The 13491-nt window shown below is 39.5% G+C and overlaps 1 protein-coding gene across 1 annotated transcript in view; it reads right to left on the bottom strand.

The window, feature by feature from the left end:
• The window catches only part of SLC35F1 (solute carrier family 35 member F1), a 419806-nt gene that overhangs the window by 43563 nt on the left and 362752 nt on the right, over nucleotides 1–13491 (bottom strand). The window contains exons 4-6 of the mRNA XM_010349302.3: nucleotides 11158–11317; nucleotides 3016–3172; nucleotides 1109–1161 (exon numbers count right to left, since the gene is read on the bottom strand). Coding sequence (XP_010347604.2) covers nucleotides 1109–1161; nucleotides 3016–3172; nucleotides 11158–11317 — 370 coding nt within the window. The remainder of the gene's footprint in view (nucleotides 1–1108; nucleotides 1162–3015; nucleotides 3173–11157; nucleotides 11318–13491) is intronic.

The raw sequence follows: 13491 nt of genomic DNA on the forward strand, positions 1-13491 counted from the left end.
CTTCTCTCCCCACTTGCCCTGTTGATTTTCATTTAATTATATCATTCTGTATCAAAACGAGAGAGAAATTAAATGGCAGGACTGTGAGACACAGGACTGGTCAGCCCTTGAAGTCACTAGACAGACCCCCTAGGGAGAGTCAGGCACAATTCTGTGGCTTCAGAGGGAGCAATGTCTGCAGTAAGCCTCACGTGCTTAGGGGATGGGGATAGGTAGGTAAAGTGACTCATGGGAGTTTATGTTTCTATTGTCTTTCCTTATGGACACAGAATTTGGCTGAAGTTGTATTAAAGCTCATATAAGCTGGAGATGGCTCAAGCAACCAGATTCAGTGTGGGGAACAGTCTGCAGCCCAGTCCCTGCCGCTCGCATTCGCTCTGCACACATTTTCCATGCAATCCCATAAGCCAGGTTCTGTGCTCACTGTGGAGACACCTTCTGAGGTTATTAAATGTCAGTCCCTTTTAGGGCTTTCTGAGATTGATCATTACAGCATCTCCTAGGATCTTAAATCCTTGCCCTAAATTTCTTCGAGGAAAGTGATTCTAGAAACAGGTGGAACCTGAGAAAACCTGGATGACTATTAACTAGCTCAAAATGTGTCTGGTATTTTCTAAGTCCAATTGGAGATCAATTAACCATTTCTTATGTGCAAACTACTCCCTTCTGAAAGGTATTTATGGGCCCAGAACGCCCATTACATTGTTTCCTTTCATGGTTTTTTGTTAAGTTCGGTTTTTTTCCCTTCGCCCAAGTAGCACTTTTTAATCTGTTTCTTGGCTAAGGCAAATTGCTGTCATTTATGCGCTACCACTGCCTCAGGCTGGTTTTTCTTTCTGTTGGTCTTTAACCTACTAACACACTTCTGTGTCTCCCCTAATGGCATCTTGGCAATGGTAATGGGCAGAAGCTCAATTAGGAAACACTATGAATCATACAATTTAGTCTCAGAATGTGCAGGATTTCCTGAAATGACAAAAGGATTTCATTTTCCCTTGTCCCTTACCATTCTAAATCCCTTCCTTGGTGCTCCACCCTGACCCACATCATTCTTCAAACACATTTCTCAGGTTATACAAAGAGCATCTTAGGTGAGCCGACTCCTTACCTATTTGCCAATCCCAGGGCACCTTTAACAGCTCCTTGTGCTCCATTATAGCTCTGAAAATTCAAAGAGAACAAATCTGATGAGCAAGATTAGAAGGCATTCTACATTGTTCTTCTTCTTCTTTTTTTTTTTTTTTTTTCACTTATCAGATTTATACAAATAATGAAGCAACCAGATGAATTTCAGAAAGAATTCTGGGTCACACAGAAGCAAGTCTAATTAGGTAGCCTGTGGTTTATCCCTGAAGAACCTGGTCAGTGTGTGAGGGTGTGCCCGGGGGCCCTGGGGAGGTCAACCCTTCCTGCCCTTCTCACCCAAACAGTCGGCCTGCAGCCTTTGTTTCTGCTTGACAGATGCTTTTTGAAAAGCAAACGGTGAGGTTCAGAAAATGTCTGTGCTTGCAGGTTTAATCAATTTTCTGATTGAGCGTTTTCTAGGGCAATGGTTCTCAAAGTTAAATGTACACGACAGCCATCTGGAGAGTGCGTTAAAACACACTGTTTCCTGGTCCCATCTCTAGAGATTCGGATTCAGAGATCCGGTGAGATCCATGGATGTGCATTTCTGGCATGTGCTCATGTGATGTCGGTGCCGCTGGTCGGAGAAACATATTGTGAGAACCACTGATCTAGAAGAGAATGGGGAAGTGAGACTGCACCGCTCCACCAGCATTACTTTGAGTCCAGTGAGCCCTCAATATATCCCACTTGCCAAGCACACCCTAATGACACTCCCATTATTTTGGCAGCAGTGGCCCCCAAAGGGAACACTCAACTCTAATAGACTGTAACCGAAGCAAATGAGCACTAGGTCTCTGAACATATTTTTTGGACTCAAGAATCATAACCCATAAAAGAAGCCATCTATCTACAAAACGTTGGCTATGAATGGTAATTTCTTTTCCTCTCACAAAGCTGAAGCACCAAATTTAGGAGACTTAAAATGCCATCACTTTCAAAATGAACTCCAAATAAATCCTTCTCAGTCTGTGCCTTGTTTGCTGTGAAGTTTTCCACCAATAACTCAAGACACCAAAATTTGGAGGATTGTTGAAAACAGGCTATTTGTAAAACCTGTTTAAGGTGATACCAAAACATCTTCCATAAATAACTTCAGACACCAAACCAGTGCAGTTACAAAGTGCTTGCTTTGTAGAAAGAGATTGGTGAAATCCAAATTACCGGTTTGTAGAAAGGGATTTGGTAAAATTTGACTGGAGGTTATACTATCATTCTTTATGTCTCACGTGAAGCTACACCATTCGTCCTTACTGATGGAAATTATGCTTTGATTGAAACTTATTTTCATAACAAATTCTGAGACAAGTCATTGATGACTTCTATGTTCCAGCTGTAGAATTATCACAAAACTGGTGCTTTTGACTTTGTGATGCTTAGTGAATGTCTGTGTTATATCTTCACCTTTATTCTAAGAGATACATTTGGAATGTGGTTCACTCTTGCAAATCCATGGGCAGTAAAATCACACATTTATAAAAGTGTAATTTTAAACTATAAGTTTTCTATTGGTGGTTGTCATGAGTATAAAGAATATTCCTTTTTGGAAATTCATTGAATTGGGGCCTTTATGCTTAGTTTTTCTACTTCTCCAAGTAAACCCCACTCATTGGTTTGGGAGAATCAGCCCTAATGCTTCTAATGCTTTCTTGCAAGTTATTTTCAATGTTTTATAAAACATTAAGTGTTTTATAAAAATTTATACTAAACTTGTTTAATTTGGAGGAAATTTACTAATAAAGGTGTTGAGTTGGCAGATTTCATGAATCCTTTGTACAGGAAGCTGGTGTCTGGATTCCAGCCTTGATTTTTACATCCCGAGAACAAAAATTCTAAGAATCATTCTTGTCAGTCTCGCTATTATCTAAATTTCTTGTTACTTTTACTCACAATTGAATTCCACTGAAAAATGCTCCAAAGAGACCAATCATTCCCAGGAATTCCACTCGGCTCAGGGTTCGGATGATGTATTCTTCCCAGACGTTAGAGATACCATAGAGTGTGGCTCCTCCTAAGACCAGAAGGTCCCCTACCAGCTTATTTTCCCCTAGGAACCAACCAAACAAACAGAGGGAGCATCACTAAAACTTTCTTAACAAGAATCTAATAGGTGATGAGGAGGAAGGCAGCAAATCACACTGCCATGTGTGTACCTATGCAACAATCTTGCATGTTCTTCACATGTACCCCAAAACCTAATATGCAATTTAAAAAATTGAGAAAAACAAACAAGCAAGCAAACAAACAAAAAACAAAAAAACCCAAGAATCTAGTATCGGCAAATTGATCTTCCCTTGTCTATTCTGTTTTGACATTTTTATAGAAGTTCTGCAATTTCCAACTGAGATTTAGTAAAGTTTGTTTATCTGTGCTCTAGACATGTTCTGATATAAAAAGGCTGCCTATGTTGACACAATTAGAAGTCTTCTCTGACTAAGAAAGAGATCAGTCTCTTCCAGATCACACCCTCTTCACAAAGCCCACTATCTTCTGTCCAGGTATGTGTCTATGTCTATATATACATGGTAACAGATGTACAAGTTACATTTGTTTCAGGGCATTTTTCATCAGTTTAGTGAACACGGTGTAGAACGAACAGAAGCAGTATAAATTTCCACCTTCTGCTATTCAGGGAGGGAAGCTACAGCAGAAGCCATCAAGACTCCATTTTGACCATGGGCAAAATGTGTAATTGTTAGAAAATGAGAGTGAAAGGATTAATGGGTTGAAATTTTCAACTTCCCTGAAGTAAGTAACTTAAGAGTATAAATATATGTAATTCACTATCACATTAATATTTTTTTCATTAAAAATTCTTTTTGTTTTAAACTCAATTTTGGGCTGGGAACAGTGGCACATGCCTGTAATCCTAGTACTTTGGGAGGCCAAGGGGGTGGATCACTTGAGGTCAGGAGTTCGAGACCAACCTGGCCAACATGGCAAAATCTTGTCTCTAATAAAACAACAAAAATTAGCTGAATACGGTGGCAGTTGCCTGTAAATCCAACTACATGGGAGACTGAGGTGGGACAATCTTTTAGAACCTGGGAGGTCGAGGTTTGCAGTGAGCCAAGATAGTGTCACTTCACTCCAGCCTGGGCGAAAGAGCGAAATTCTGTCTCAAAAAATAAGTAAATAAAAATAAAAATAAACTCAATTTTGATTGGTTTAAAACAAAATAAACGCTTTACCCAGGTATTTCCTAGAATTGGGCAAACTTCCCACTCTAGGAAGTATGGAACCAGGAAAGGAGGAGAGTAGAGATAGGCAACTAGAATGGCCTCACTGGTGGGCTCTATACCCAAGTGGTCTCTGGCTCTGTCCTGCACAAGTCAGCAGTGCAGGAGCTCAGCTGACCTGTAGCTCTGGAGTAGCGCAAGTTCAGAATGGCAAGGGTGCTCACTCTAGTGTGATTCTAAGAAAAGGGCTCATGATAGCTTGGCCTTGGATTCCCTGACGAGCCTGGTTCTCACTGTTCAGTGGGGAGCACTGAGCATTCGCTAGGTAGTGGCTTTGCCCCAAAGAATCTGGGCAGGGCTTGAGGAAAGACCTTGGCATGTGGTCACCAAGGAAGATTCTAACTCTAAATGGTGCCAATTTTTCTAAGGCAACTTCCTTTCCTGGCAAGGATTGAAGAGAGAGGGGGAGAGACCCAGAAGGCAGCATCCTGCTGGAGTCATCCTCAAGGGAATTGAGCTGAGAATGTGATTTTGTGAGAGCTGGAAGCTCTCTTTGGGTTCATGGGGAGTTAGGCATCGCTGCTCAGGAGATGAGCTGAGAACTTGATGAGGCCCTAATGAGAAACCAGGCTTGGTGAGAGTTCCCTGGACAGATCTTTTAGGAAAATTAAGGTTGCTGTGACAGAATGGGAAATCTCTGGCAACCTGATTAATCCTTTTTATGTGTCAACTGCAAAATAATGACAAGCTTTTAATTTTAAGTAGTTCATCTGAAGAATGACCCATAAAATAGAACATATCTCTAACTAAAGCTGTAAAATTATAATGAACATGATCCAGTCTCTTTTCACTCAGAAGACATTTTAGAATCTTGTGATAACATAGGGTCATTATTATGAATGTCTATTATTGTTGTACTGGTGAAGTGTGGAAGTGCTGCATAATACAATTCTTGGTTAATAAAACTAATTTTATAGAAGGAATTGAAGACAGCTAAATAATAATGAGATATTTTAATAGAAATTAGGGAAGCATCAATCTACCTTTTGAAAGTCCTAAAAAGAGGACACACTATTTCAGTCAATATTCTTACCAATATTTTTCCAACTCCACACAGTTACGGCCCCTTCTGTTAACTGGCCTTTGACTGTAAGAAATCCACTTATCACTACTTTGAGTTTTCACCAATTCAGCAATAATTATTGATAATCACAACACAATTTTGTGTAACCACAAGTTCAGAGTATTTTCTAAGTTATCACTAATAAAAAGATTAAATATTGTTTATTGTAATTTGCTGGTAATTATATCTGTCAGTTAAGTCATTTGAAAGTAGGTACATAGACATATAACATATATAAAAATTTTGCTAATTTAACATAATTAAATTAATCAGAACACAATTTTATCTATAATGAAGTATTTGATGTAATAAAAAGTATAAGGTCCAGGACTAATATTTTGTGTCTAAAATTTATATCTAGTTAATTGCAAATTATAACATATTGCATTAATAACATTTAAAATATTAATGTATTTTATGTGTTGTTCATGCAGTAGATACCTGACATGGTGATAGCAGTTTCTGCACAATGTTCATGGAGAAAGTTATGTTCAGAACATGTCACTGATGTGTGTATAAAACCACAATAGGCAATAATGATTTATAAATTTTGGGTAAATGGACATATTTAAAATTATGAAATGTCCACCCAACCCAATAGTTCTCTCCCTCCTCTGAATTTCACAGCATTGGCTTCTGTCCGTGGCACTCACCATATCCCACTCCTTGCCTGCTACTTGTGAGCTTGTGTATCTCATCTCCCCACAGCCAACTGTTCTCTTACAAATCATGGTTGAAGGGCAGGGACTCGGGCTCACTCAGCTGTATATTCTGTGTGGTCTCTAGCATGGATCCTGGAGCATTACACATTCTCAATAAATGGCTAAATGAATTGAGCTGACAGTAAAGGTCTTAATACATCCTATGGTAAATGTTTTCATTGAGAACAGCATTCATTGGTAGAGTTGGGTCTGATCACATCTCTACCACTTACTAGCTGTGTAATCACTTACTAGCTGTGTGATACTGGACAAACTACAGAGTCTTTGTGAACTTCAGTTTCCCCATCTTAAAATTAGGTTACTGTGAGAATAAAGTAAAATATGACATGTAAAATGCTTAGCATTATCTCTGACACTTAGTAAGTGTTCACTAAATGGTAGTTTAAAAAAGTGAATATATTATTTCCGGTCAATAGCCACCTGTTTTTTTGAATTGGGCATTCTTATTTTGATTGCTTCTTGATTCTAATCAACCTAGTCATGATTGCTTTGTAAAAACTAGCTTTCCTTATTAGATTTTTTTAAGTACTAAAAAAAAATCATGTTTGAAGGCATGTTTGTGTATGCATGGTGGTGGGAGAAAACAGGAAGGTTATCTGAAATCATGACTTACCACTAGGACAAGAAATAAATAGAGTTATACTATTCTAGAGTGTTGAAAGACTATTAGTGCAGTTCCTGAAAATGTATCATCCCATTGAATACATCTACATCTCAAATAGGGGGACCAACTGTCTTGTTTTCCTGGGACTCTCTTGGTTTTAGCATTAAAAGTTCCACAGCTGGGTAGCTTCTCCATTCTGAGCAATCTAGGACAGTCACTTACTAATTTAGCACGATAAAACATCTTTAAATTTGTTATAGAAGTCACAATTACAGAAAAATAAAGACTAAGTAGTATAGCAGAAAGAATACTGGTTAAATTTCACATCTGGGCCACACAATTTGGTGATGGTTTGCCCTTAAACATGTTGCTTATCTTCTTTGAACCTTGATTTCTTCCGCTGCAAGAATGACAATAAAAATTCTTTGCATAGTTAGGAGGAATAAATGAAATAATATATAATAAAAGTATCTGGCACCTGTGGGCACTCAGCAAAAAAATGTCATTTTTACTTGATTGTGTTTGATTACCTGGCTCCTTGAAAATATTTTCTTTTCCTTGAAATAAATATGAAATTATGTGTAATAAAAAATTATTGTTGGCATCTAACATCTTCGATAAATGAACTAAAAGATGCAATAAATGTATTGTGCTAGAAAGAGGATATTTTGAAGGGCAAGGAAGATATTTTATAATAAGGAGTTATTTTAATTAGGTTTTGTCTTAATCTTATTACCTTCTAACCTTGCCTTTTATATCCATTAAGTATTTCCAGGCAAGTAGAGAAGTCTTGGTGCTGACTCTTTTCAGCTTTACTAAGTCATTTTTACATATTCCATCATCTGTAATATTTATAATATTCTCAGGAGCCGCTTCTATTGCACGTCAATCATCCTGCACATCGGTAAATGCAGAGATGGTCTTTCAGAGAAGGCCTATACTGCTGACATGGAACCAAGGTGGCAAAGAGAATATACATATTAAGCCCACTGATTTTTACCAATAATCTTGGAAAAGACATTTCCTTCAAGTGAGCTCAAAGGTGTGGAAGCATCCTAGAGTGGGCGATCAGCTGTACACATGACACACACAGAATGAGAATGTAAGGGCTGTTTGCATCCTTGCTACCATGTATACCACTCTATCGTCTCTAGGGCAGAGTCTTGCAGGCTGCGGACTAGGATAGTTTCTCCTTATCTCTGTCTAGAGTGGGAAACTTGCTGGTCAAGTTTCATCGAAAGTGCTATTCCTGGCACATCATTCTGTGCCCTGACACTTACATTTTGTACATAAAGTACTTAATGCTATCTAAGAAGTTTCCTTCAGCCAGACTTAAATCAAAACAAATAATTCCTGGATAGATAATGAAGAAACATGCTGTCAAAGTAGAATTAAAGCAATTGTTTTAATTATAATGAAGTCAAAGAAACTTTGAAAGGGCCAACATCAGTGTGCTTGGAGACAGAATTGTCAAAATCCCAAAGAAAGGTGAAACAGATTAAACATTATACAAAAGGATGAAGTAAGACAGCCTCTTTTCCTGTGCAAAATTGTTGATACAGTGATGATAATTTTATTATTATTATTGTGATTTTCTTTTTTTGAGATAGAGTCTTGCTCAGTTGCCCAGGCTAGAGTGTAGTGGTGCAATCATAGCTCACTATAACCTTGAACTCCTGGGCTTAAGCAATCCTCCTGCCTCAGCCTCCCAAGTGGCTAGAACTATAGGTGCATACCACCATGCTGGCTAATTTTTTCTATAGGATGGGGTCTCACCATGTTGCCCAGGCTGAACTCCCAGCCTCAAGTGACCCTCCTGCCTTGGCCTCTTCAGTCACTGGGATTTCTGAATGTGTCTGGCCTGCTGGTGACAATTTATATGGACTTGGATGCCTGATTTATGTTCTGGTGAGTACTTGCCGTATTTTAGAAAAGTTTTGTGACCCTGGCTGATTAATGCAATTGAACCAACTCTGCCATAGAGATGAAGAAAAAAAAAGTATATTTTTGACAATGATAGACAACAATTTTAGGATTCTATTGACCTCAAAATCAGTAGGTTGTTTTTAAAACAAAATGTTCTCTAAGATAACTTAAATTGCTGCCTACTTTAATATTTTTATAGAGGCAGAGCATGTCCAATTGTGATTTTATAAAATGAGGCTTTGGATCCTATATCTGGGCTGGTCTTAAAACATTATTCTATGCACATGGGCACCATTTCAATAGCACAGAAGGTGCTCCACAATGATAAAGCTTAATTCTGTTATCACTGGTGCTTTGTGTATCACAAAAGCAACGATACTGTGAGCCTTAAACAGATTCACATGAACAAACCAAATTCCACTCCAGTATGTTTTAGCCACATCTACACTCTTTTTTAAAAATGACACTTTGGAAAGACTCTCAAATGGACTTACTTTCTTCTTCTTAAGCAGTTTTGCTTCTTTTCTAACACTCCATTTCAAATCAAAATGACATTTTTTACAGGATTAATGAATACAATCTAGTGAAATCAATTCAAATTAGCTTAACATTCTAGGCTTAAATGTTCATCTTTATAGTTGACTATCAAATGCAAGATGACAGCTAAGATGAGTGGCTGGGGTTCATGAAGGTAGCGTTTTCATAACTGAGGGTACAGGCTTCTGCTTATTCTGTTTGCACAGTGTGTGGAAAGCTGAGAAAGTATAATTAAATTATGACTTTAGGCTGGCTGCGGTGGCTTATGCCTGTAATCTCAGCACTTTGGGAGGCCAAGAGTGGAGCACTTGAGGTCAGGAGTTCAAGACCAGCCTGGCCAAGGTGGAGAAACCCTATCTCTACTAAAAATACAAAAATTAGCTGGGCATGGTGGTGGGAACCTGTAATCCCAGCTACTTGGGAGGCTGAGGCAGGAGAATCACTTGAACCTTGGAGGTGGAGGTTGCAGTGAGCTGAAATTGTGCCACTGTGCTCCAGCCTGGGTGACTGTCTCAAAAAAAAAAAAATCATGACTTTAGAACAACTGGCCACATTGTATCAGACAAAAATATTATCTGATTGCGCCAAAAGATTGTTCATATCGGGATTACTACATGTTTATAGCATAATATTGGCCCTTTCATAGGACATCTATTGGTATGTCATAGAACCAGTGTTTCATAGAAGAGAATCTGGGAAACACCGAGGTATGTATTTTCAGACTTTCTATTGAAGTGGGGACCAATAGCGTTGTGTATGTGGCATGAATCTGTGAGGCTGAGGCTGTCTCTCTCTTGCTCTGTGTTGTATCTTCAGCTCCCAGCAACATGGGAGAGAGAAGAGGAGGCTTGTGTTCCAGTGTCTGTTTTGTCAGCTCTGTGACCTTGGGCAACTCACTTGGTTTGCATGGATCTTGGTGTTTGCATATATCAATTATAAAGGAGCTGAACAAGGTCCTTTCCAGTTATAAAGTTCTCTGGTACAACATACACAGCATCGTTTCAGAGACTTCATGTGACCTTGTTTCATAAAGAGAAATGGTCCACTTTCGACTCTTTTATCATCTAATTTCCTAGGAAAAAGGGCAATTCCAAGAACTATAGAAAAGTGGGTACTTTCCATCCCATTTCTAATGTTAACAAAGGTCATTTTTTTTTCTGTTCCAAAAACGCTTCTGTAGCAAAAATTTTAGTACATCTTAAAGAACTGCGTTTCTTTAAAAAGGGTCCTCTGGAAACCACCCCGGCTCGGGGTTCCCTCAGCAGATTTGCAGCATTTTGATGAGTGGGAATCATGCAGCTTACCTTATGGGTTTATAAACTCTAATTGAAACCAATAACCCCTCCTCACAAAACAAATAAAAAACCATGTGTGAGGAGACTGAACTTAACTCTCACTCCTAAAATTATGGAGCACTCCTAATCTAGTCCTCAAACTTTATTCACTGGTAGGCTTATACACCAATCTTCACCCAGTAGTTTGAAAGCTCAGTCTGTTGCTGGCTTGACAGAGAAAGGTTTTGGGTTGGGGAAATGTGGGGAAGGCCCTGTGGCTCAGGAGTGAATGAACTCATTACCACCAACTCTAACGAGGACCACAAGGGCCAGGGCTTGGGCCAGGCAGCTGGTTCAGGAATGGACTGACCTCCAAAACATCTTCTGGGTAGGTCACGACTCTCAGTTTTAAACACTGTCTGCATGTTTCTGAATGGATGGAGAGGGCATGAAAGCTGTATTTTGCATTCTTCATTCACTCAAGAAACATGTATTAAGCGCTTTCTATGTGCCCTGTATAGATGTGGGGGACAAACATGAATAGGACACAAATACTGGGAAACCCACATTCCTAAGGTCCTTGTTTTCATCCAACTATGCACATTCCACTTCTCACCTTGGCCTCACCTGCAGAGGTAAGGAACCTGGTAAACATCTGAAGACTCACCTGCTCCCTGATGCCTTCCCACAAGCACATCTGCTCCTACCATGCAGCCCATCCCCAGGATGCAGACGACGATGCCGATGAAATGCACAGCCTTGTACCGGATCAGCAGGAAGAACCAGGAGAGCAAAATCACGACTGGGATCACAAAACAGTCCAGGAGCTATTGGGAGGGAGGATGATAAACAACACGAGGAGGTTCAGGAGGAAGATTTCCATGTAACAGGGGAAAGTAATTTAGCTCTGCAGAAAGGGTTCTGTCTTTCCCCTGAACCTGAGATTTTGTGTAGACCCTGACTTGATGTAGTTAAAACAGACTCTGAAATAAATGGAAATTAGTTTTATTTATTTACTTAATTGTAAACATCCCCTATACTTTGAGGGAAGGAAGAGAAGGCAAATTGGTAAGACAGGCTGGTGGCGAAGATTCTCCTGCCTCCAAGTGCTGGGGCAGCTTTGCCTCCTGCCTCCTTCAGAGCCAGGCCATGCTCCATGGGAACACCTGTGGTTTGGGGAGAGTACACTCAGGCTTTTTACATTGTCACCCTATTTTATGCATAGATCTGGGAATGGGAGGTGAGGGTGCAGCGGTCTTTTAATGTTTTATGAATTATTAGAATTTAGACAAAGGTTGAATTTAATATTTCCTGAACAACTGTCTTTCTGCTACCAGTAAAAGCTGATCTGTTCTTGTCATTTCATTCTTAAAATAAAAAATTGCTCTAAATATAAATACAAACATGAGTCTCAAAAGTACAAATACTTAAAAAACTCCTAGAAAAAAAATTTTAAAAAGAAAGTTGAATAGAGTATAGCAAAAGATTTTGATTTCATTTTTATATATTTTGTATCAATAGATTCTATCTGACATGAAAGTCCAAGGAGTTGGTAGAGAATTTGCCCCAATTATGTAGAGATAATGTGATGAAATGAGAAGACCCCTGTGCTAGGAGCCAGAAGATCTGAATTTAAGTACAGATCCTCATTTATAGCTATGTGACCTTGGGCAAATCACAAACTCAGAAGCTTCGAATTTCTGTTAGTAAAATAAAAATAAAAACTTTCCCCAAAGATCAGTATGAACCTCAGAGATACTATACACGAACGTAATTCGTAAATTACGAAGTCCTCATTGCTGGTCTATAACCCTGCTTTCAAACACATGCTCTGGGCTCCATGGAACTAATTCAGACTCTACCACACTGTGGTAAGACCTCTGGATACACTATCGAAGACACGGTCTCTCTTAGACAAAGTGATGTCATCTAGAACTTCAAGTTTCTTGTACCACATGAGGAACTTGTGATTCGCCCAACTGCCCAGTATATTTCCTTGCTAGAATTCTACACAAGTGCCCCTACCACCCAGCTGCCAGTATACGGCAGAGGTCCTCAATACCCCTTCACTTTCATTGTCTATATCCTATTGATTGCCAAATTCTGCCAATTTAATCTTCCAAACATCTCTCAAATCTACTCATGTCACGCTCTCCTACTTCTGCCACCTGGACTGAGCTAACATCCTCTACTACATGGAACAAACCTCTCTTCCCTGCCCCAAGCCTTCACTTACGTACATCCCTCCTTCTGGAGTGCTCCACTGCTTCAACTTCCTCCTCCTTTTCCTTCAGGCCTGCACTTATAAGTTGCCTCCTCAGGAAAGCCTCTTAGATCCCCAGGCTAGGTCAAGTCCTGTTTGATGTTTTTGTTGAACCGTGTACTTTTCCTCTGTAGTTCCAATTGTAATAGTACTTAATTAATACACGATTCTTGACATCAGAACACTGCTGGGCTTAGGAAGAGTGTTCAATAAGAGTTATTGAACAAATACATACAAAGATTTTTAATGATCAGAAACATCAAAGTGGAGTCTCCAAGATTCATTGAAGGCTGGAAAAGGTTTGTGTATTTGCAAAGCATCCCCAAACATCAGAGTGGCTTCTTAGCACTGCAAATAGCATTCTGAATCTCCTCTATCCCCAAGGCTTTTTGTGATCTGGACAGATGCTTGTGCTTCTCTGTGCACTGGTCTTCTCTGCAAAATGAAACAAGCACTCAGAATAGTAAGCTGTCTCCGGGGTTGCTGAGACGATAAGGTGAGGAAGAACCATGTGAATGCTAAGTAGCACTGTGATGGCTGGGGGCTGAGCACAAAGGTCACAGCACTCTTGGAGGGGCTACAGGAAGGAGGTGGTGGCAGGTAGGATTGTACCATAGCACACAGTTGCTCACCGCAGTTAATTAGCAATGATGATGTGGTAATATGCTCTAAGGTAGGTGTTACAGCTAGCCTCAGATGCTACTGAAGCATATTAGCAAATTTCTGTTTGCCATTGAA

Source organism: Saimiri boliviensis, chromosome 4, assembly GCF_048565385.1.
Source record: "Saimiri boliviensis isolate mSaiBol1 chromosome 4, mSaiBol1.pri, whole genome shotgun sequence".
NCBI lineage: Eukaryota > Metazoa > Chordata > Mammalia > Primates > Cebidae > Saimiri > Saimiri boliviensis.